The 26,063-nt window shown below is 45.4% G+C and overlaps 1 protein-coding gene across 2 annotated transcripts in view; it reads right to left on the reverse strand.

Moving 5' to 3' along the window:
* Positions 1-26,063, reverse strand: part of TCERG1 (transcription elongation regulator 1) — a 95,003-nt gene that overhangs the window by 29,513 nt on the left and 39,427 nt on the right. For both annotated transcript variants that reach the window (XM_044280742.1, XM_044280741.1), the window contains 5 exons: positions 24,740-24,900; positions 23,913-23,979; positions 23,059-23,185; positions 11,905-11,994; positions 8,455-8,573 (listed from right to left, as the gene is read on the reverse strand). In XM_044280742.1, the coding sequence (XP_044136677.1) occupies positions 8,455-8,573; positions 11,905-11,994; positions 23,059-23,185; positions 23,913-23,979; positions 24,740-24,900 (564 nt within the window). The remainder of the gene's footprint in view (positions 1-8,454; positions 8,574-11,904; positions 11,995-23,058; positions 23,186-23,912; positions 23,980-24,739; positions 24,901-26,063) is intronic.

The raw sequence follows: 26,063 nt of genomic DNA on the forward strand, positions 1-26,063 counted from the left end.
GGAGACGCTACAGCATGTCTGCGAGCAGGAACAGAAGATCTACGTACCATGCTCGGCGAGGTCAGTCCGGTGCCACCAGAATCGCCTGAACCCGGGTCGACTTCAGGCGCTTGAGAACCCTGGGAAGGAGCGGAATGGGAGTAAAGAGGTACAAGAGACTGAACTCGGACCAAGGACGGACCAGAGCATCCGAGGCCAGCGCCTGAGGGTCCCGGGACCTCGCAAAGTAACACAGTAGGTTGAGACGGGAGGCGAAAAAGTCTATGTCTGGCATCCCCCAACGCTGACAGAGTCGAAGAAACACCTTTGCGTGAAGGGACCACTCGCCCGGGTCGGGGCTTTGGCGACTGAGTGAGTCTGCTGCCCAATTGTCGACCCCAGGAATGCGGACTGCAGAGAGGACTGGAACAAAGGACTATGCCCACCGAAGTATGCGTGAGGGCTCTTTCATGACCCTCACACTTCTGGTGCACCCCTGATGATTCAGGTACGCCACCGCAGTGGAGTTGTCCGTCTGGATTCGGACCAGAAGACCGGAGAGAAGGTGTGTCCAATGAGAGAGAGCCAGAAAAACCGCCCTGAGCTCCAGAATAATGATGTGCAGGGAGGATTTTGCTGCTGACCACAGGCCCTGAGCAGAGAAGGACCTGAAGACGGGTCCCCACCCAGTCAGGCTGGCGTCCGTGGCGAACACCCGCCAACGAGGGGGAAGAAAGGACTTGCCCAGCGATGGGGTGAGGGGATTGTCGAAAAAGAAAAGAAAAGAAGTGTCTAGCCAGAGAGGCTATCCTACCAGGGCCCCAGGTGCTGTGCCTCACGATGCGCACAAGCAGCGAAGGGAGAACAGGAACACTCCAAATGGCGACCAGGCCCTTAGCTGCAAGATGGAGCCTTTTCTTCTTCACAAGATACCGCCCCTCCACAGGAAAGAAACACGCTTAGCCGTGATGGGAGCTAAGCAAGAGGTCCCTCCCAGTGAGAGGAGGAGTTGGGCCAAAGCCCAGGAAGAAAAAAAAAAGGGCTGAGCCAAGTCACGGCCTAGCAGGCCGAAAAGCCGGGGACTAAATTTGTTGAAGCGGCCGGACCAGAGCTCCAGCGGCAGCGCACAGAAACGGGAGGGGGCTGGAAAGATGCAGACCCCAGCGGAGGGAGCCGCAACCCCCCAAGAGACCACCAAAAAGAGGAGGAACCGACCGGGAGGCAGGATTGCAGGCCCCTTTGTCCAGCTACATGCGTCCCTGAATGGAAGAGACCCCTTCAGTGATTACACCAGGAGCCCCATGAACAGACGCCCTGGCCAAGGTAGTAAGGGATCAGTGGTCCAGAGAGGGGAGAGGGGAGAGAGCTGTACTTACCCTCTGAGGTCTTCAGGCGCAGCTGGGTCACCCCATCAGCAGACTCAACACGGGCCCCGTGGGAATGGTGGTAAGCCACTGCGGAGGCAGTAATGGGGACTGGGTGACCAGCGGTACCGAAGTACGCGCCTGCAGGGGGTGCAACTAAAGTGGCAGCCCACGATGGAGCACCCACCTGCAGCAGGAGAAAATCCTGCATAAAGAAGAAAAAAAACAAAGAGAAAATAAAATAACAAAATAGCAGCAAGACCTGCAGGAAAAAAGCAGGTTCTGTCTGCCCCCTATAAACTCTAGAAAAAAAACTGGTTTGCTCCTGCATCTGCAGTGGGTATAGCCCAGATAGGAGGCGCCAACACTTTTTACTTCTAGTGTCAGCCTCCCAGTGGCAGCTGGGAATATACCCATGGTGCTGACTCCCTGCAGATCTGATATTGAAGGCCAATCCTGGAATACCCCTTTAATTTTCTCCAGGTTTGGATTAGGCACAAACATGGCTTTCCTTGCTAAGGTTACTTTCACACTAGCGTTAATATTTTCCAGAATTGAGATCAGTCATAGGGTCTCAATACTGGAAAAACACACTTCCGTTTTGTCCCCATTCATTGTCAATGGGGACAAAACGTAACTGAACAGAAAGGAATGCTCCAAAATGCATTCCGTTCTCATGCTGCGGTTTGCTTTCCGTCCTGGGATGCGGAGCAAGACGGATCAGTCATGATCCACAATGCAAGTAAATGGGGACGGATCTGTTTTCTCTGACAATAGACTTTTTCTATTGACTTTCAATGGAGTTCATGACGGATCCGTCTTGGCTATGTTACAGATAATACAACCGGATCCGTTCATAATGGATGCAGATGGTTGTATTATTAGTAACGGAAGCATTTTTGCTGAACCCTGTCAGATCCAGCAAAAACACCAGTGTGAAAGTAGCCTAACAGCTTAGTCCTAACTTGTGTTAACCTCATGAACTGCTAAGACTAGCTGACCCTCATCCAATCACGCCCCGCCTTGACCATGCTGGGAGTTGTATAGTTGTATGGAGCAGAGATGAAGCAGACATCCTGCTGGACAGGTCTATGGGGATATGTATGGAAACAGCAAGGTTGAGAGCAACTGCAATCTCTCGAGGAACAGGATATATGTAAAAAGACAAGGCAAAATTACTTATTGGTAGGTTTTGGCTCCAAATAAAAACAAAAAACATATACACACACACACACACACTATAATATATATATATATATATATATATATAAATATAAACAAACATCAAAAGGATGAGGCAGCACTCCAGGTAAAGTGAAATGGTGGATCTTTTATTCCCTCTGCAACGTTTCAACCGTCTCAATGCGGTCTCTCATGCTTGAGAAAGACCGCATTGAGACGGTTGAAACGTTGCAGAGGGAATAAAAGATCCACCATTTCACTTTACCTGGAGTGCTGCCTCATCCTTTTGATGTTTATCCATTTATAGCCGCTTGAGCCCACGGCTGAGAGGACTTGCACCTATATCTCTGTCTTGTGCTGCTGGGACCCGCATTTTGGTATATATATATATATATATATATATATATATATATATACACACACACACACATATATACACACACACACACACAGGCTCCATTCACACGTCCGCAGCGTGTTTTGCGGATCCAGAAAACGCGGACCACACATCGCCAGCACTAATAGAATATGCCTATTCTTGTCGGCAGGAAAATAATCCAGGGCGGCAGTCTAACAACAAGCATGCAAAAAAAAAACGGTCCAGAGGGTGTGATCGTGCCTACAAATTAATTTAACCAAAAAGGGATTCTAAAGAAAAAGATACAATGCAACACTCTCTGCAAACCAAATAAAGTACAAAAAGTATTCTAATGCTATGCTTATGAAAATTAGAGATGCTTGGCAAATACATTTTGTACAAAATTATTTGGACCCGTTGGAGAAAAAAAATATCTGATTTTTTTTATTTAAATCGGATTTTTTTATATAATATGCTTTTTGAAGAAAATATATTACCATCCAAAGGTTATTTCATTATGAAATAAAGATTACTTTTTTTAATTATGTAGAATAAGGCTGTATATGTTTAATTTTTTGTTAAATTCCATTAATCCATTCACAATGTCATGCTCTTCCAGAGGTTTTTGTAAGATTACTGGGTAGTTTCTCTGCCTACAAGATATTATCACAGATGCTTGGTTTACTTTTGGAGTTCTCAAAACTGAATTTATAACATAAAGAGTTGAAAAAGATCTTAATCCTAACTTCTACAAACCTATAAATACAGAATTAACCCCTTCAGTGCTAAGTTTAAAGTTCAGTGACTAGAATATAAACAATATTTTTATGATTGTTTGGAGTGGAATAGATCTGCACAAGAAGAAAGTGAAACTAAGTGTAAGGAGGAAAAGGCAAGCAGACAAGGAGTGCTACAAAATTAAAGTGAAACTTTCTGAGCACAGTACTGCACAGCCACAGACAGACAAGTCTTTGGATCTTTTTGTGTGTATGACCTGAGGTTTATCACATTCTTTCCTTGGAGGAAAAAAAACTATAATGGCAGCAGGCCGTAAAAGAGACCCAGTTTAGCAATATTTTAATGAAGTTCCTTTACCTATCGGTAAGGCAGGCATGCGTGCAAAATGCAAACACTGCAACAAACATGGATGTTTAAGCAAATAACATGCTGTAATGTTATTGTTTCAGTTTATTTAAATTGTTATTATTAAGGTAATGATTATTTTACTCCTTCCTAAGTACAACAGAAAAATTGTCAAAATATGAATCTTTATGTAAAAAACTATGATTTAAATCAAGCCTTACTGACTAGTGATTTCAATCGTGATTTAAATCAAATCCACCCTGGCCACACGTTAGGTTCCCGTCTTACAGAGATCACCTTAACACTAAATTCTACCTGTTATGTGCCAATTTCAGGGAGTGCATGTTCCACATGCATGCTGGGCCCACCTTAAACCTCTCCTGGTGCCAAAAGGCTTCCAGTGAATGAGGGAGAGCAGGCTAAGCTTTATACTCATACTAAATAAAATCTGCCTATGGGGCAGACAGGCTGGTCCGGAGTGCACGGCTGAAGTGTCAGCCACACCTCCAGTACAAACTGTAAAGAAAAAGGGGGTCAATCAGCACATCCCAATGCGCAGGTGCACGTTGCTGTGGCTGAAAACACAAAGTAAAAAATACAATGCAACAGCTCACTGCAAACCAAATAAAAGTACAAAAAATGTACAGAAAATTGTCTTTAACCACAGAATCTGCCTGGTGGTAGAGCGCCTGATGTTCTGTTACCGAGAGAAAAATCGGAGCAGAGGTGTCCCTCGAGGCAGCAGATGGAACGGCAGGGAAGGGTCATCACCCGCCTCAGGCTTGTCCTGGTAGTGACCCGAGGATGCCGAGGAGGAGCGGGACATGGTTGTGACAACCAGAGGTCGTCTGCGGGATCTAGCAGAGAGTGCTCCATCCGCGGAATTGTCCCTGGGAGGGCAGAGGTGGCCGCAATCTTTGGTCAGGCAGTCGGTGCAGCGACTCTGCCATAGACTGGGAGAGTCTGACAGTATTTCCTATGACTTGGGACATGGAAGAGGTCCGGTCAGGAGAGACCGACAGAGAAGTACTTCAGGTCGTCATGAGAGGGCCTGGGAGCGACTGCACACAAACAGGGACAGGCTGACCACGTGGCAGCCCTTTATCGCCCTGGGCGCACCCAAATAAATGCGACCCCCCACTACCCAGCATAAGAAGTTTGTACCAAAAACTAATGGATCCCAGGGACAACCAAGATGTGCTGCAGCAGCTGCAGAATATCAAAATGACCCCCCCTGCTGGCAAGATGGCTATTTCAATAGAACACAGCACCCAGAGGGTTAAAGCCCACGCTTGGCTGACATAGGAGGAGCCCCTCCAGAAGCAGAGAGGAGCCAGCAAAAGACAGGGAAACAAGGGAAGGGGGCGGGAGAGAATGCGGCATAGGCATGGAGGAAGCCGGGGCCTCGATTAATGAGGTGGCACCGAAAAGGTGCGCCGTCGGAGGGACGGGGGTCCTCTGGAATGAAGAAAACCGGTGAGAGGGGCTCAGGGAGGGGAAAAAAGTAGATGGATGACCAAGGAGAAGGGAAAAGGAGGCCAGCAGAGGCAGCAAAGGAAGAGGAATGACCAAGGAGAAGGGAAAAGGAGGCCAGGGGGGGGAGGAGGAAGAAAGAGGGTGGGGGCTCTAGGAAGGTCCCCCTCCCTGAGGAGAGAGAGAGCGCGAGAGAGAGAGAGAGAGAGAGAGAGAGCGAGAGAGAGCGCGAGAGAGAGAGAGAGAGAGAGCGAGAGCGAGCGCGAGAGAGAGAGCGAGAGCGAGCGCGAGAGAGAGAGCGAGAGCGAGAGCGAGAGCGAGCGCGAGAGAGAGAGCGAGAGCGAGCGCGAGAGCGAGAGCGAGCGCGAGAGCGAGCGCGAGAGAGAGAGCGAGAGCGAGAGCGAGCGCGAGAGCGAGAGAGCGAGAGCGAGCGCGAGAGAGAGCGCGAGAGAGAGAGCGAGAGCGAGAGAGAGAGCGAGAGCGAGCGCGAGAGAGAGAGCGAGCGCGAGAGAGAGAGCGAGCGCGAGAGAGAGAGCGAGCGCGAGAGAGAGAGCGAGCGAGCGCGAGAGAGAGAGCGAGCGAGCGAGCGAGCGAGAGAGCGAGAGAGAGAGAGAGAGAGCGAGAGAGAGAGAGCGAGAGAGAGAGAGCGAGAGGGAGAGAGAGCGAGAGAGAGCGAGAGAGAGAGCGAGCGAGCGCGAGCGAGAGAGCGAGCGAGCAAATTTCCTCCCCGCCTGGGAGAGAAGGGATGGATCCCACCCCCTGGCAACAACGTGGGGAGAGGTGGATTAACCTGGCAGCAGAGTTGAGAATAGAATGGAGAGAAGCAAGAACACTGGATGGGAGGCCAAAAGGAGGATGTTGCAGTAGTCCAAGCGGGAGATGATGAGGGCAGATTTTAGTTGACTCAGGGGTGAGGAAGGCGTGAATACGAGAGATGTTCTTAAGTTAAAAACGGCAGGTGGAGGTGACTGTTTAGATGTGTGGCTTAAAGGACAGGGAGAATCCAATGTTACCCCCAGGCAGCGGGTCTGCGAGACTGGAGAAAGTGTTGTGTTATTAACTGAGATGGACAGGTCAGGTAAGGAGGCTGAGCGACATGGCAGAAAGATCATGAATTCAGTTTTCTCCATGTTGAGTTTTAGGAAGACATTGCTGACAGACACGCTGGTATTCTGGATAGGAGGAAAGCTACATCTGGGCCAGAGAGGTCGATTTGAGTCTCGTCAGCATAGGTGGTATAGAAAGCCATGTTACTCTATGAGAAGTGGAGAAAAGCAGGGGACCTAGGACAGACCCTTGAGGGGGCGTGATGAGGAGGTAGTGTATGAATGGGAAACACTGACGGTTCTGTTGGTGAGGTACGAGGAGATCAAGGAGAGGGCTAGGTCTTTGACGCCAAGAAAAGAGGATTTGTAGAAGAGACTGCTTAATAGTGTCAAAGGCAGAGGAAAGGTTGTGGAGGAGCACAGAGTAGTGACGTTTAGCTTTGGCAGCTAGCAGATCGTTGGCAACTTTGGTTAGGGCAGTTTCAGTGCAGTGATTAGGTCTAATACCGGATTGCACCTGATGAAAAAGTGAGTGGGATGAGAGGTGAGAGGACAATTCGAGATGGACAAGTTTGGATGCAAATGGGAGCAGTGAAATATGACGGTTGCATGTTTAAAAGAGGAAAGGAAGATGCCAGTGCTTAGCGATAGGTTGAAGAGGTGGGTTAGGGCAGGGATAACTATAGTGGTGAGGTTAGGGATGAGGTGCGATGAGATTGGGTCAAGCGCACAGGTGGTGAGGTGTGACTTTGAGACTAAGGCTACTTTCACACTAGCATTTTAGTTTTCCGGTATTGAGATCCGTCATAGGGTCTCAATACCGGAAAAAAAAAGGCTTCAGTTTTGTCCCCATTCATTGTCAAAGGGGACAAAACTGAACAGAATGAAATGCTCCAAAATGCATTCCGTTCCATTTAGTTGCTTTCCCATACCGGAAAGCAAACCGCAACATGTTGTAGTTTGCTTTCCGTCCTGAGATGTGAAGCAAGACGGATCCGGCATGACCCCCAATGCAAGTCAATGGGGACGGATCAGTTTTCTCTGCCACAATAGAAAACTGATCCGTCCTCCATTGACTTTCAATGGAATTCATGATGGATCAGTCTTGGCAATGTTAAAGAAAATACAACCGGATCCTTTCATAACGGATGCAGATTGTTGTATTAACAGTAACGGAAGCGTTTTTACTGAACCCTGCCGGATCCAGTAACAACGCTAGTGTGAAAGTAGCCTAAGTTGGAAAGCTTTTCTTCTGTGTTGGTGGTAAACTGGGTTATGTGGGAAGAGCTTTGGGTGGCTGTGTAGGGGTGTCGTGGGGGTGTTTAAAGCTTCACAAATTTTATCTCCGAAATATAAGGCAAAGTCTTCAGCTGAGATGAGGGATGTGGGAAGGGGCACAAGGGGACAGAGTAGAGAGTTAAAGATATTAAACAGTTGTTTGGGGTTATGGGAGAAAGATAATGAGAGTAGTGGAGTAGTCCTGTTTAGAAGAGTGCAGACTTGAATTTGAGAACAGCTTCTTTGTATGAGATAAAGTCCTCCTTGGAGTGGGTTTTCTTCCAGCGCTGTTCTGCGACTCTGGAAGCTTGTCTCGTTTTTTTTTTTTTCGTCTGATAAGTGTCCTAGGGTTGTCAACTGATTTGCTGGGTTCTGGTGTGTGTGAGAGGGGCGACTGAGTCAAGGGCTGAAGTAATTGTGGTGGTGTAGAAAGCAGCGGCTGTGTCAGAGTCATGAAGGGAAGATATGGTGGATAGTGGTGAGAGAGTCTGAGTGTGTGAATGGAGAGGTGTTTGAGATTTCTACATGGGTAGATTACATAAATGTTTAACATCAGTGTCCCTACACCATATAAAAAATAAACTAAAAGGACAATTAGACATTAAATTCCAGAAAATAATCAAAGCAAAACGTTCTTTAACTTGTGTAAGCCAGACATGAATATCTACTAAAAATAGGTTAATGTACTAACCTTGGATTAATTTTTGCCTCCTCCATCATTTTCTTGAAGTCTTCCTTTGATTGCATAATCTTGTTTTTCTTTTCCCTCCTTTCCTCCTCTGCCCTTGTCTTGACATACTGATCAAACACCTATAAAGACACCAACGATAGTAGCATAAGCAGCATGTAGTGTAATAAATGTAAAAACGTTGAAACTATGAAAGCATCAGGCTACAAAAAATTCTAATTTATCACTGCAACTTCCAAATGACTGAAGGGGGACCTATTACCTGGGATATGCAGACCAATCTGCAGGCAGTATGTTATAAAGCTGGATAAGCTGAACAGATTGCAACATGGTCTTATGGAAAAAGTTATTATACCATGGAATTTATTCAATAAAATCCCTGCTCTTTCAATACTTAGAAGTCCAGTGGATCGTCCTTTTCAGAGCGACATCACTGGAGCGGCTACGTACAATTTTTATTTTTGTGATTGCATGTTACTCATTTTTGGCTAAAAACATTTTTTCAATTGGCCTTTATTAAAAATATTCAGCTGTTCTGTCACAAAGGGTTAACTGTTTCTAGTTGTATGACTGGTACTTTCACTTTGTGCCAGTCATTTAATAAACTTCTCTAAACTACTGAGATGTCAAACACCTAAAAGGGTTTTCTCCATCTCAGACAATGCTCCATCTCAGCATATTGCTAGGATATGCTCCCATTGCCTGATAGGTGCGGGTCCCACCTACACCAAGAACGGAACACTGAAAGGGGTGGAGGGTTCACTACACATGCGCAGCCGCTCTCCATTAATTTCTATGGGGCTTGGCTATTTCCATCGGCCCCATAGAAATGAATTGGAGTGAGGGCACGTATAGCTGCTGCCATTAAGAGGCTACACTAAAAGGAGAAGAAAAAAAAAAAAAAAAAACGGTAACTCCTATCAGCTATACCCCTCCTGCAGACACCGCGCCAATCAGTTTGTACCCAAGCAGTAGTAGGAGCAGCCAACCAAAGAGCAATGACAAAACTACAACAGAACATCCTAGATGGATCAGAATCATAGACCGTGGGGTCCAACCTAAACATCAGCAATTGGGTGGTAGCCGTGTTCCCCAATGAGTATAGCGAGGACAGATAAGAACAAAAACCCCGATGTCACTGGGGAAACAGAAGACAGTGGGATGTCCTGAAGCAGAACCAGAGGGGGGTTTAAGAAATGAGCGTACCACATCTGGAAAAGTTATGTACAGAGCCCAGCATTAAAGTAAGGAAAGGCTTTGGTTTGGCGCTCCCCAAAGGTGGCCCTGGAGCTCTTATGGAAGAGGGTACAAGATTAACTAGGCCAAAAAACCAAGCAAGCAGTCTGGTCGGAGAACAAAAAACTCAAAACACTCCTAAGATGAATAAAAAGTCATGCTGACCAGCGTTCCGGTCCAGAACTCTGAACAGGTCGCACCTTGCAGGGAGGGAAAACGCAAGTTTTGTTAGCCCTTGTGGAAACCTTCCCATACAAGGTAGTAACCCCTCCCAAGCCAGAGAGGGGAGCAGAGGAATCCTGACATCCCATGGTGAAAGAGTGCCTGGCAGACAGTCTAGATGCTTGATGAACTTACTAAACATGCAGTTTGTAGGTGGGGGGCAGAGGTCCCTACAAAAACTAAAAAGGGGCGATTTATCACACTGTGCCTTTTTTGGCGTACTAAAGTCGCAGATACTGTGTTTGTCACCTTTTTTTTTTACTCGTTTTATTGAACAAATAGTACACACGATAGTATGCACAACAAAAACAAGCTGTACTATGTCATATCATGTTCACTTAGCCAAATAAACAATGTTTACATATACTGTTTGTATTGCTTTTATCACATGAGCTCACAGTCGCCGAGACATGAGAGCCAATGAGCTGGACGACCACTGGCGAGAATACATTGATTGTGGTGAGGAACACCATCTCCCTCATATCTTAGTGAATTTGGGAGCACAGCCTCTATTTTTGTATACTATATTTTCATATGGTATGACACCATTTACCACATTTTTCCACTGATTTACTGTGGGACCTCACTCCCCCATGCACCTGATTTCCACCGCTTTTCGGGCCAGAAATAAAGCCTCTCTCAAAAATATTCTACTATAATGATCCCAAATTTCTTCATCTAGGATGCCAAAGATACATAATTTAGGAGTCATGGGTACTGTATGTCCCATGAGGATAGTTAAGAAATCAGTGACTTTTGTCCAGAACCTCTGGATGTGTGAACACATCCATATTAAATGCCAAAAGTCAGCACTATCCTCCATAGAGCATCTGTGACAGCAAGAATGTGATAAGGCACCAATCTTAGCCAGACGCAGACGGGAGAGGTATCCCTGATGTATTATACATAGTTGGATAAACCTATTATTTATGGCCTCATCAGTGATGTCTGGTATCAGTGAATTCCACTTAGGGATAATCCTTAAAGGGCTTCTGTCACCGCCAAAACACAATTTTTTGGGGGGGGGGGGGGCTTGATAAAATCCTTATTCAACAACTATTCCCGACTTTTCGTTATCGAAAGAGAAGACGTCATTGGCGCAGGCCTGCGCCGAATGAAGACAGGTGCGGGATTTGAAATGCTGACAGTGCCAGCCGGAGGAGGAGAGTGTTCGCTGGCCCTGTCAATCAACAGGAGGAGGGGGGGGGGGGGGGGGGGGGTTTTGCAGCGGGTACCAGCAAGTAGACGCCCTACTTGCTGGTAGTGAAGTGATTTACATATTTTAAAAGATCGATTTTTAAGGAAACAAAGCCACAGACAAAAGGTAAGAGCCCTATATAGGGAATAGTCGTTAAATAAGTATTTTAAAGCCCTTTAAGGGATTTAACTTAAGTTTAGCATTCAATAGGTGAGTATAAAGCCCCGATATAAATCCTTTGGGGCCCCGAGATCGAATCACCCCAAGTGTTTGTCACTTTTTAGATGTCACTTGCGACAGATTATGTTGCAAGTTGTTTTCTTGACACTGGGGCAGGGTGGGGCAGCAGCAAGTGACCTGATGGATTCCCATCTCTTGTATGGGATGGCAGGTGCTTGTGACCCAGAGATGTGACTGAACAGAAAAAGGAAGAAGAAAATGCTTAGCAGACCTGCACAGTAGGCATGTCTGCCTCCTACAGAGACTAAGCTAAAACTGATTAGCTCAGTGTCTGCATGAGGAGTATAGCTGACGGGAGGAGCATCACCTCCTAATGGCAGCAGCTGGGTCTTATGTGTCCCCCAATGACACAAGCGAGAAACAGTGTTTTAAATCAGGAGAATCCCAGCTATGTGTCTGTGAAAAGTTTGATAGGGAGGTGCCAGTGAAAGATTCCCTAAATATCACCTGAAGATGCAACCTGTACTGTCTAACAACTTTGGGTCTGTACATCCTACAAATATGCCATTAGCCTGTCCAACCCTTTTAGGTAAAGAATCTGCCATGTGTTCTTTTACCTGTTTCCTTTCTTTCGGGTTGAGGAGTAAGTAACGAGGGTCAAATACGGTCTTGTGGAGCTCCTTTTCCCAAGTAGAAAATGCTGATACCTTCATAGTAAAAAAACAAAGAAGAACCAGAGAATTAAGGTTGTTTATTAGAGTATTGAAATCATGGGAGCCTCAGACAGAAGGCTTGTTTGTAAACCTATAGAACATCTGCTGAAAGGAGGACAGAGCAGAAACCCGTGATCAAGTTTTCATCACTAATGAATGACGACCAGTGGGAGGTTAGCACATTTTCAGCACTAATTGGCTTTAAACACTATCATTATTATATAGAGGCACATAGAGCTAATAACTCATTAAAATAGCCACTACTGAGTGACATTTAGGAAGCACTTCAAAAGCAACCCTTGAAGATGTATAATGCGCCTTGTGAAGGTTGGAAACACATAACCCTTTCAATGCCCAAAAGCAAGCAATGCGACTATTCATTGCAGGTCACTTTTGCTGTAGGTTTTAAAAGCACATTTGCACTACAAACATATGCCAAAGACTTTTTTAATAAATCCAATTAATCTATATAGCATTTTCTATAGAGCGTAAATGACTGTACTGTAGTTTTAAATGTTAATGAAGCTTTTTTGAAGAGTATTTAACTAGATTTCTTAACAAAACAGAATGGTGCCTAACTACATCGTAATCTTTACCATACTGAGTTTGCTCCCACACTGCTTATGTATGCTCACATTGTAGGGCTAAAATAGGGGAGCCGTACCATTCTTTAAGCTGGAGTCACACAGCAAAAATTGGATTTTTTGTACTCACCGTAAAATCCTTTTCTCGTAGTAGGCATTGGGGGACACAGCACCATGGGTATATGTCCAACTACCACTAGGAGGCACTAGACACAAAAAGTGTTGGCTCCTCCCAGGTGGGCTATACCCTCTCCACAGGCACGAGGCTATTCAGTTTGTACCAAAAGCAGTAGGAGAGAGAAGAAAAGCAAGGAACCAACAACTCCCGTACCGGGAAAGATCAGAGACCAGCCCGGAGAAGCGGAAGAAAAAACATAGGGTGGGATCTGTGTCCCCCAATGCCTACTACGAGAAAAGGATTTTACGGTGAGTACAAAAAATCCAATTTTCTCGTGCATGGCATTGGGGGACACAGCACCATGGGACGTCCCAAAGCAGTCCCTGAGGGAGGGAAAAGAAGAGACGCGCCACCGGTTGGGCATACAGGTGCAGGAGAACCATGTGACCCAACGGGAAAAAACACGAGATGGGCAAGAGGTTCCATAACAAGGAAGAAACCTCAGAAGAAGCAGGGAAGACTGCCAGCACCCCAGGACAAATGACTGGAAGAAAATCCCAAATGCAAGAAGGTGGCAAAAGGAAACAGAGCGCAGCCAAGGGCTGGAGAAAAAATTAGGACAGCACCGTGTGGTGAAACTACCCAACGCTCTACATTGTTTCAGACCCAAAAAACCTGTGGCCATCCCCTGAAAGGCCAGGGGAGAAACGAAACAGGGAAGCACTGAAAACCAAACGAGTGGGGGAAGCCATAGCAAGGCTCACATGTGAAGGGAGAGGACTCCCCTCACTGCAAGGCCAGGAAAGAAGCTAAGCGCCCCATGTAGGTGAAAAGGTGTAGGTGAAAACCCAAGGCTGCTAGAGGAAACCGCCAACCCTGGAGAAGGAGGGGGTTGTAGGTAAAAAACCAGGAAAAGAACGATAGCTCCTGCGTCCCCAAAAACAGGAGACGAGGCACAAGCCTCCGAAAACAAGATATCACCGTGAAGCGTAAGACCAGAGGAAACTCTGGGCATGTGAAGTATCATGGAAAAAAGAAGCCAAATACAGGCCAGGCAACCTCGGCAGGACACACTGGACTGAGAGACATGGGAGTAGAAGGAGAGCACTCCAAAAAACCTAAAGAGGAAAGGTCCTACAACAGGAGGAGGTCCCTCCCGAAGGAGACCATACGGTGGAACTGCAAACCGCAGCACTAAACCACTCAATACCAGGTACTTGACGTGGGAGGATGGAAAAAAAGAGACAAATCCAAAGAGGACCTCAAATGAACAGGGACTCCCGAAAGGAGTACCCAGTATGGGCTCACAAGGAACCAGGAGCTGAACCACCAGAAGACAACGCAAGCCAGAATATCCAGGAAAGGCGAAAAGAAACCACCATAGGGGAAGGGGCATTGGCCATGGACAACTAGCCGTACCAAGAATATTGACCAGCAAACCTTAAACATTGTCCCAGAGAGGGCAAGTACAGCAGCTCGGGATGTACCACAAAACGACAGACATCCATATGCATAAGGAATGCAGAAGTCGCCATGAAAAAACCGGGGTAGCCTACATAGAAATGTAGAAACCAGCTGCGACCGGCATACAGAAAACTTCCAGGGGGGAGAAAGTACCAGACAGGTGCAGACGACGGCAAGGTCCAAGAGGACTGCCCCTTCGCCATGTAGCACAACTAAGCAGAAAATACAAGGGAATACCGAAAACACCTGGACCCAGAAGGAACTACGGGGCCCTGTCCGATACCAGAGCAATCAGCTGAAAATTCAGACAGGTGTGTGTGGCGCTCAGAGGTCCTGTCCTTGACCCGTCAGGGAGGACGTCCAGCAATGATAAAAACCGTGGACCCAGAAGGATTCCGTGTGGCGGACATCCAACGATGACAGAAAACCGCAACCGCGGCCGATGCCACCAGCTACGTGTCCAAACAAGGTAGAAGATCCAGTGGAGATCCTTGTACTTCACCAGGAATGGGCCGCTCAGCAATTAGGAAACAACGCGAGAACTCCCCTATAACATGGGGTAACGCGGAGCACAGCATACCGTAGTACCGTAAAGAGAAGGCAAGAGCAACTACAGCACAAAGGCCAACAACCACCTGGCCACGGAGTAGGGAGCGTGGTTGAATGAGGACCACCCGCCGGATCAGACAGATCGGTCATATACTGGAGCTACCAGAAGTAGCAGTAGACCGATAAGGTGGGGGTTGGGCTGGCCCACACCTGCCAGACATGGTAACCATGCACATGCTGAACGAAGGGGGCCTGGTGCAGACAGTGCCTTGAGAGGTACAAGGAGACCAATGAGCGCGACAGTAAAGGAGTGGCAGATGTATGGAAGAACCAAATGGATGGAACCAACAACCGCAGCACAGATTAGAACTCGTGGGCAGAAAACACCCAGTAATACAGAAACTGTCTGAGCTACAGACCGCACCACAGGGCCCAGCACTTGGGGTACTACAAACACACGCCTAAAATATGGGTAAAGTGGCTGCATGTTGCCAACTAAGGAGAGTGGAAACATAGCCACAGCATCTGGGAATGAGACAGCATTCGGAGGGTACAGGTACACAACCTGTAAAGTAGAAATATGGCTGTGTTAGAGGAACTACATTTAAGATCGAAGCAATGTGGCCGCATGGTGCACCCTAGACCCAGAGAGGTGCAACAGCAACCGCGTTAAGAATGGAACCCAGTAGGGCCGCACGGTACCACAAAGAACAAGACAGGTGCACACCACAATCAGGTAGGTGCAATGGCAACAGAAACAGGGCCGCATAGTACACCCTAGAAGCCAGACAGGTTGAACGGCTGCAGCATCGGAGACGGTTCAGGGACTCTACCCATGAAGGGAGTAAGATGGCCGTTTGGTGCACACCTATGATGAGGTAGGTGCAATGGCCACGGCAATTGGAGGAGGCCTCAATATCTCGTCCTGTAAGGAAAGAAAATGCCACATGGAACACCATAAAGCCGGACAGGAGGAACGGCTACCGCATCCGGAGATGGCTCAGGTACTCCACCTGTTAAGGGATCAAGGCGGCAGGGAACAGACAGGTAACTGAACCGGACAGGGGCAATTCTAAGGCAATTGAAAGTGGCCTCTACATTCCGCCCGTAGGGAGAAATGTTGCCGCATGGAACACAACAGAGCCCGCCAGGGGTATCGGCTACAGCACCGGAGATGGCGTAGGTACTCTACCTGTGAAGGGAGCAAATTGGCTGGGAACAGACAGGCGCAATTGCAGCGGCAATCAAAGGCAGCCTGTATCTCTCCCAGGAAGGGAGAAATAGTGTCGCATGGAACACCATAGCGCCAGCCAGGGGAATCGGCTACAGCATCAGGAGATGGTGTAGGTACTCCACCTATGACAGGAGCAAAGTGGCTGGGAACAGACAGGTGCAATTGCAACGGCAATTGAAGCGGCCTGTATATCTCACCCGGAAGGGAGAAATAGTGCTGTATGGAACACCATAGAGCCAGCCAGGAGTAATGGCTTCTGTAGGTACACTACCTAAGCAAAGGGGCAAGGCGGCTGTACAATTGCTCTGAACTCACCAACCTACAGGAGGCGATAGCCGAGCTAACCGCTTGCCCAGAACAGGAACTCCCAGTAATGAGGTAGAGTGGCGAACACCAACACCAGGATGGGGACCCCACGGAAACACTCTCAAATGTGTAGGGGATAACCCCTGGTATAGGGGAACCAGGAAGGCTTGTCAGGGACAGCCTATGGCAGTGGTGCAGGAACCCCCCTGTTAAGGAGAAGGCGTACGTATCAGACACCGGGTAGGTGACTCAGTATGCTAAACACGGGGACGGCTGCCTTACCTGTGCGGTTGAATACCTGTGCGGTCAGGGGAGCACCATCCGAAAATCCACTAGAGGTGATACCAACCCTGTTTAGGTAGGAGAGGTTCCTCTGTGCACGTAGTCTTGACCTCCCAGAGTGCTTCTATATGGAGGAAGACCGCCTGATGCTCTGTTCCGAGGGAATCGGTGCAGAGGTGTCCCCAGAGGCAACGGATGGGGTGACAGGAAGGATTCGTCACCAGCCTCAGGCCTGTCCTGGGGGGGATCCGAGGATGCCGAGGAGGGGTGGGACCCCGTTGAGACCACCCGAGGGTGTACTGTGAGCTACCCCTCGCCGAACCCGGGTGCAGGTACCCCTAACTGAGTATGCCCCATCTGCAGGGAGGACCCTGGAGGGCAGAGGTGGCCGCAATTTGGGTTGGTAGCGTGCCAGCGACACTGCTAGGGAGAGTCGGCCAAGGTTCCCATGGCATTGACACGGAGGGACCCATTCATGGGGAACCTACACAAAAAGATTGTTCAGGGAAAACAATGGGATCTGGGAAGAGGTACTGCACACCAGCAGGGACAGGCTGACCACATGGCAGCCATTGTAGACAGCGGACGCACGTGAAAACACGTGGCGACCGAGGAGCTGTTGGGGGAAGAGATGCTCAAAAAGCAGCCAGCAGAGGCTGTCTATCCTGACCCGGACGCAGTGGTCCCCCAAAGAGGTGCAGCATTAGCTTGTTCCCTAAAAAGAGGTGGTCAGTAGGGCTGCAGGGGACATGAAGCAATCGAGGGGTTAACCACCCCCTCCAACAGAAAAAAACACGTTAGCCCAGGAAAGGGAGAGGAGATAGCTCCTCCCGAGGGCCGGGCGGGGCTCAGAAAAGCCCGGGAAGCAAGGGGGAGGGGCCGGGAAGATTGCGGCCTAGCAGGCCCAAAAGCCGGGGCCTCGATTTATGATGCGGCCGGGAATGGAGCAAGGGGGGCGGGGGAAACCGCGGCCGACAGAGGGCCCACCGGACCATAAAAATAGGTGAGTAGGGTAGGGGGGGAGAAGCGACACCTGGGGATAGGCAGATCAGGGCAAACGGAGCACCTGGGAGCCGGGGACAGGCCATAGAAGATGAGGCCTAGTCCCGGCAGAAGCCGGGGACTAAAGTAGCGGGGAAGCCAGGGAGAGACTGTGTGGCCAGGGAGGAGAGAAAAGACCAACCGAGGGGGAAAAAGAAGGGAGGAAAAACCATGAATATAAACCCCCCCAGGAGGGGGGGGGTTGGCTAGGAGAAAAGAAGAGGCTCCCCAGGACCCCCAGCTAAGGTGGATCCCATCCCCCTGGCCACAGAAGGGAACCTAACCCTGGGGCAGGGACACAGGGACAGGGGAGTATACTCACCATCCGTTGTCTTCGGGCGCAGCACGGTCACCCCTTCGGCAGACTCAACACGGGAACCGTGGGAATGCCGGCAAGCCACTGCGGATGCAGTCCGTGGGGACTGGGTGACCGGCGATGGTACCGAAGTACGCGCCCGCAGGGGGGGCAACTAAAGTGGAACACGATGGAGCCCCAGCCTGCAGCAGGTATAACGGTGGAAAAAACCGACCTGCGGAAGAGAGAAAAAAAGAAAAAGAATAAAAATAAACAGCAGAACCTGCAAAAAAGCAGGACAGGTCTGCCTCCTACGGACACTAGACTAAAACTGAATAGCCTCGTGCCTGTGGAGAGGGTATAGCCCACCTGGGAGGAGCCAACACTTTTTGTGTCTAGTGCCTCCTAGTGGTAGTTGGACATATACCCATGGTGCTGTGTCCCCCAATGCCATGCACGAGAAATCCACAATTACAACCACGTGTGTCAAGTATTTGGCCATTGATTTCACACATTAAAAAAGGACAAAGTCTAGAGCGGAAATCTTTAAAATATAGAAAGCTGTGGTTTTGACACCGTCTAAAACAGGTTAATGCTCTCTTTTCTTTATTGTGGCTCACTTGTCTGCTTTGTTCTATAGACTGGGACAGCATGAGCAAAGTCATCTCATCATTATTAGAGGGGGAGCAAGTTAATCCCTTATGGACAAGGTCTATTTTGGCCTTAAAGGGAACCTGTCACCAGTTGTATGTTGTCCTAAGGGCAACATAAATAAGTGACTGATTCTCTTAGCAAAATGCTGGGTCACTTTCTTTAATTGACCCAGTCAATCTGCCAACATCTTGTATTGAAAAGCTCCAGCTGATAACGATCAGTCCTGAATATTCATGAGCTCCTGACTCTCTCCGCCTACCTGCTGCTGAGTGACAGTTATTTTCCATAAGAATCAGCAGCAGGTGGGCAGGGGAGTGGCTATAGCTCTGAATTAAATATACGCTGACTCAATGACATCACGCTGGACTCAAATCCGCTCATTAGCATGCAGCATCTTTGTGTGTATATTATGAGGTAACCATCTGTCACACCAGTAAGTGAATACATCTAAGGCACTTTTTAGTAGTTAATGATTGTATATAATTAGTTAGATTATAATCAAATATCCACATGACAGGTTCCCTGAAGCCCCATTTTTTAAACACGACTTGTCACTTTGTGATAATAACTTTGGAACACTTCTACATATCCAAGTGATTGACACTCTTTTTTATTGCATATTGTACTTTATATTGGTGGCAAATGTGGGTTGCTAATAGGTTTTGTAAAAAAAAATTGAAATTTAACAAAAGTTTGGAAAAAGTTACAATTTGCAAGATGTTCATGACAGATTGTCATACCACACGTGGTTTTAATATTTTCCATGTGTCTACTTTACGCAGGCAAGTTTTTAATTCATTTTATGGGGACACGGCAGGTGATATAATGGAACATATACTCCAAATTTATCACCCCTCTACAGTTTTTAGAAATATCCCATATGTGGCCCTAGAATGCTAGTTGAATCAAATACCGAACTCAGGATTGAAGGAGCACCATGTGGATTTTGGGTCTCCTTTTTTTAAGGAATTTTTTTGGGGTACATATGACTTTTTGATCACTTTTTATTTCAGTTTTGGGAAGGTGAGGTGAGCAAAAACTGCAATTCTGTCAATGTTTATTATTATCATTATTCCCCAAGCGGTGTATATGATATTCTGTGGGCCGATACGATTATGGTGATATCAAATTTAGATTTTTATGCTCTGCTACTTTTGCATAATAAATAAAAAAAAAAAAATCTTTATTTTGCATTGCCATATACTTACAATCATAACACTTATTTTTCCATCAATGTAGTTGAGTAGGGTCTTGTTTTTGTGGGGCGGCGTTAGTTTTTAATGGTAGCATATTGCGAAAAATCATTTTTTGAGAGGTGAGTTGGGCAAAAATAATTCAAAAGAAATTGTCAGTATTTTTTATTTTCATGGAATTCACTATGCAGGAGATATAATATATATATATATATATATATATATATATATATATATATATATATATATATATATATATATATATATATATATATATATACAGACGTGGACAAAATTGTTGGTACCCTTTGGTCAATGAAAGAAAAAGTCACAATGGTCACAGAAATAACTTTAATCTGACAAAAGTAATAATAAATTAAAATTCTATAAATGTTAACCAATGAAAGTCAGACATTGTTTTTCAACCATGCTTCAACAGAATTATGTAAAAAAATAAACTCATGAAACAGGCATGGACAAAAATGATGGTACCCCTAACTTAATATTTTGTTGCGCAACCTTTTGAGGCAATCACTGCAATCAAACGCTTCCTGTAACTGTCAATGAGACATCTGCACCTCTCAGCAGGTATTTTGGCCCACTCCTCATGAGCAAACTGCTCCAGTTGTGTCCGGTTTGAAGGGTGCCTTTTCCAGACTGCATGTTTCAGCTCCTTCCAAAGATGCTCAATAGGATTGAGGTCAGGGCTCATAGAAGGCCACTTTAGAATAGTCCAATTTTTTCCTCTTAGCCATTCTTGGGTGTTTTTAGCGGTGTGTTTTGGGTCATTGTCCTGTTGCAAGACCCATGACCTGCGACTGAGACCAAGCTTTCTGACACTGGCTAGTACATTTCTCTCTAGAATTCCTTGATAGTCTTGAGATTTCATTGTACCCTGCACAGATTCAAGACACCCTGTGCCAGACGCAGCAAAGCAGCCCCAGAACATAACAGAGCCTCCTCCATGTTTCACAGTAGGGACAGTGTTCTTTTCTTGATATGCTTCATTTTTTCGTCTGTGAACATACAGCTGATGTGCCTTGGCAAAAACTTCGATTTTTGTCTCATCTGTCCACAGGACATTCTCCCAGAAGCTTTGTGGCTTGTCAACATGTAGTTTGGCATATTCCAGTCTTGCTTTTTTATGATTCGTTTTCAACAATGGTGTCCTCCTTGGTCGTCTCCCATGTAGTCCACTTTGGCTCAAACAACGACGGATGGTGCGATCTGACACTGATGTTCCTTGAGCATGAAGTTCACCTTGAATCTCTTTAGAAGTCTTTCTAGGCTCTTTTGTTACCATTCGGATTATCCGTCTCTTAGATTTGTCATCAATTTTCCTCCTGCGGCCACGTCCAGGGAGGTTGGCTACAGTCCCATGGATCTTAAACTTATGAATAATATGTGCAACTGTACTCACAGGAACATCTAGTTGCTTGGAGATGGTCTTATAGCCTTTACCTTTAACATGCTTGTCTATAATTTTCTTTCTGATCTCTTGAGACAGCTCTTTCCTTTGCTTCCTCTGGTCCATGTCGAGTGTGGTACACACCATATCACCAAACAACACAGTGATTACCTGGAGCCATATATATAGGCCCAATGGCTGATTACAAGGTTGTAGACACCTGTGATGCTAATTAGTGGACACACCTTGAATTAACATGTCCCTTTGGTCACATTATGTTCTGTGTTTTCTAGGGGTACCATCATTTTTGTCCATGCCTGTTTCATGAGTTTATTTTTTTACATAATTCTGTTGAAGCATGGTTGAAAAACAATGTCTGACTTTCATTGGTTAACATTTATAGAATTTTAATTTATTATTACTTTTGTCAGATTAAAGTTATTTCTGTGACCATTGTGACTTTTTCTTTCATTGACCAAAGGGTACCAACAATTTTGTCCACGTCTGTATATATATATATATATATATAATATCTATCTATCTATCTTATGATCGCTTTATTCTGGGGTGCGATACAATTATGGCGATACCAAATTTATACAGGTTTATTTCCAGTTTTACTACTTTTTCATCATAAAATCGCTTTTAAGAATATTTTTTTCTTTGTATTGCCACACCCCTAAGGCTCAATTTTTATTTTTCTGGCAGGCAGCTGTGTGAGGGCTTGTTTTTTGCGTGAAGGGCTGTAGTTTTTATGTTTTGTTTACGGCATTCACTGCAAGGCATAATTAATATGGTTCTTTTTTAGATCAGGTCATTATGGGTGTGGCAATGCCAATTTTGTGTTGGTTATATTAGTATTATTTAAACCAATTATAACAGTGTATACGGGGGAAAAACACATTTTAGGCTGGGTTCACATCATGTTTTTGTCTTACATTTAATGTATACAAAAAAACGTATCCATTAAGAGACTCCCTTTAACTCTTCAAAGTGTCCCGGTTACAGCAAAACAGTTCCCATTCACACTAGACCAGCATCTGTGACGTAGACAAAACTGGCATGACTGCTGAGAGCCTGTGGTCACATGCCTTTCACACACAATATCCCTGATGCCACTAATCTGCCAGCTGCGGTGATGTGCATGTACACAGTATATCACTTCCGGTCTGGCAAGGACAGGAGCCACTATGCTGAACCCGGGACACATTGCATAAATTATTTTTTTGCTATTAAATCCTCCCCAAGAGTCCTGCAAAATTTATTGAGTTAGAGGAAAGTCATCCAAACAATGCTATAGGTAGCCCTGGACAATTATCTCATCTGTTTGGGGATATCCCAACCCTCCCTTGTTGGCAGAAGTCCAAAGAAAGAAGGACTGGACATGCTGAGTTTCAACATGCCCTATATTTGTTATGCCAGTAGATAAGTGGCTGCCGGAGGAGTCTTACAGCAGCTTATTCCCTTTTCCCATTGAAAACACAAGCTCAGCCAAGCATACATGTATATTGGGGAGACAGGACAAATAGCCATAAAACAAACAAGCCATTGAATGTGTATAGGCAGCTTACGTTGCAACTACTGTAACCTAACAGACCAGTGCACTTACAGAAGTGCATGTATCAGCTGTATCTGAAAAAGCATCACATATTTTGTTACCACAAACTAAAAAACGGTGAAAAGTCCCATAGCCCATACCATGAAAAAACTGTGATCTCTAATGTTGGATACATAAAGAGATTTCTCCTTTTATCATTTTAAAATAAATCAACCTAACAGTATACCAGCGATTTAGAAGATGGAATGAACCCTTGAAATGGAAGAAAGCAACTGGTTACCGTAGAATAAAAAGCCTGTTACTGAAGATTTAGTGATTCATATGCAAAAATCAGAAAAGATTTATATACATCTCAAAAGATGATTTTCTAACCCCTCTCTCCAGCAACATATCTCTAAACTGTTTCATTCGAGCATCCAGTGGAACGATGGCTCGCTCACGAGCAGCTTTAATTTCAGCATCCATAGCCGTTTCTTTGTCTGACTCGGTTTCTTCTTTTCTAGAAAAAAAAAAAAAAAAGAAAAAGGGGAAACGTGTAGATGTTTACAGGCTTACAAGAAGGTTGGCCCAAAAAACAAATCCTATCATTGCAATAGCTGTCTACTGGTTTCTGCTACAAATTTGTCTGACCCATACCGACATGCTGTAAGGGTACTTTTCTGGGAACTAGCATCTGTCAATGCGAAGAGTGATTTTCCTACCTGGAGCCTGCTGTGTAAAGTTCTTTCAATTAATTAAAGTCAATGCCACAGAAGAGATGCTTTTTATTTCTACTACTGCACCGAAAATGTAGGTGAAATATTTAGGTTACATTAGCACAACTTTACTTCCCGGCCGTGTTCAATTGACATTTTTGGCAGATCCATTCATTTCTATTGGGCTGCAAAAAATGCAGGCAAGACATGGACATCATCCATCTGCTGTCCGCTTCTGTGAGGCCATGCCACGAATTATAGAGCATGTCCTTTTTTTGTCCATTTTGCAGACGAGTATAGGCAAAAAGTGTGGGATAGACACAGACTGCATCCGCATTTTGCGGATCTACAATTTGTGGACCATTAGAGGTCACATCTCACGTACAGAAACATCACTGCTGTAGTCTGAAAAGAAACACAGACCAATGCAGCAGAACTGTAAGTGGTAGAATAAGAGACTTTTTTTATCACATCAATTCTTTGGGGATAATTTCTAATGCACTAGACACCCCCTTAATTAGACAAACTTACTTCCTCTTCTTCGCTTTTATGGGTTCATCATCATTAGCATCTTCGGCTGATTCATGATCTTCTTTGACTGCCAAACAAAAAAAAAAAAAACACATGAACTATACTAAACGGAATTATATATATATATATATATCAGCTTAAACTGTTTACATCGGCATTCTGTATGACCTAATAAAGTTGTCTCACAAAAACTACTCTACATTTTTCAAACCAGCTGCTGGATCTGAATACTTTGTAATTGCAAAATTAAAAACACAGCATAGCCACTGAGTTATCCAATAATGTATCTGTATAGCACCACCTGCGGTTTGTTGTTCTGTCCTTCTACTGCCGCCATCCTTATCTTTTATTAGAAGCTGTAACAGTTACAAGGAGAGAGCTGCTGCAGAAAAAACATATGCCCTGAGAAAGGACATGCCCCTGATCTGGCAACTTGGAAATCATCCAGTAGAGCGATGGGAGAAATGAATGGGGGGGGGGCGGGCTCTAGATCCTTGTGAGATACAGGGCTGGTTCTGGCTTTGTCATTTAATTTTTTTTTTTTTTTTACACTAATCATAGGATCACCCCTCTAACCAAGAATACAGGTAATGCTCAAATTTTCTGCAACAGTATACAGCTAGAAAATTCTGGCTTACTTCTTGGAAGCCGATTTCATACAATAAAAATAAGAACACTCCTTGGAGGAAAAAACAAAAAAGCAGAAACTGCGACTACCTATTTATTTTTTACAATTACTGTACATGATAAAGGAAAGCATGAGGCGGTAGGCACGTTGAAAAAAAATCCATTAAGGCAAAGTAAACCACTGGGCGCTGTTAACTCACAATATTTTTTGTCATCCTCTAATCCTCTCTTATGTGGGGGCTCCTGAATGATTTTGTCTACATCAGCTCTTCCAATGAGATCTTCCGGCCTGTCCCACATCGAGAGACGTGTGGTGGGATTGTAGAAGAAGACTCGTTCATCGCCTGTCCACACCACACACCTAAAAACAGAACAGTAACATTTAAGCAGTAATAAGGCATACGAGGTAACAAATCTGTAATGTTTTCCTACCCAGGTGTAACCCAAGCCAGTCATATACCACAGAGCTGATTAACTGTAAAGCACCATATACATATTGGTGCTATATAAGTTATCACGGTAATATACGCATGATTAATTCAAGGCAGCATTGCTTTTTATTTTACTATGCAGAGAACCCTATTACTTACATGACATGGCGTCTATTTTATGTAAATTATCCTTAAAGTGCACCTCTTGTTTCAGTTGACTTTTTAGAATACGTAATAGTGTGTGTACATAAGGAAAAACTATTTATGACCATTATATGAATTGCATCCTGCATTGTTGAAATGACAGTGCTTACTTAATTACCGTATAATGAAACGTAACTCAACTTTATAACTTGTGTGTTAATTTCTCATGGATTTTAAGTCCTCTGCTTGCTAGCAGCGAATGGCACCACCGAGATTGACACCCAAAAGGCTACAAAACCCTGTCTTTATGTCCACGTGAAGAGCTCATGATACATGCTTTAAGAGAAATGTCACATTGAATATACAGTATGATCTGTAGACAGCATATTCAAGAGCAGGAGGCGCTTAGCAGATTAATTTATCGTTTCATGGGAAAAGATTCAGTGCATACGATACCTATAATTTGTGTTAAGCGAAGCGAGATTCGAATACTTCATCCAAAGTAGCTTCGTTCAAAACTTCAGAATAATACTGTATGGAGACTCGTCTCCGTACAGTATTAGAATGTAAGGGCTCCGATGAACCGAAGTCAGTTATTCGCAAAGTCATGCGTGAATTTGTTGAATAACTTTGGTAATTGATTTTTCAAGTGGAAAATTGCTTTAAAACCAAACTCTGCTTTGGGTCCGAGGTACTAGTCCGAACCAAAGGCAAGTTCGGTTACCGAAGTTATTCAACATAGTCACGCGCGACTTTGTGAATAACTTACTTCGGCTCATCGGAGCCCATACATTCTAATACTGTACAGAGTTTACAACTCTCCATACAGTATTATTCTGAAGTTTTGAACGAAGCGACTTCGGATGAAGCATCTGAAGCACGCTTCGATCAACTCTACCTATGATCTTAATATTTTTTTATTATTTATTTTTAGTATGGGGGGAAAAAA

Source organism: Bufo gargarizans, chromosome 2 (genome assembly GCF_014858855.1).
Source record: "Bufo gargarizans isolate SCDJY-AF-19 chromosome 2, ASM1485885v1, whole genome shotgun sequence".
Taxonomy (NCBI): Eukaryota; Metazoa; Chordata; class Amphibia; order Anura; family Bufonidae; genus Bufo; species Bufo gargarizans.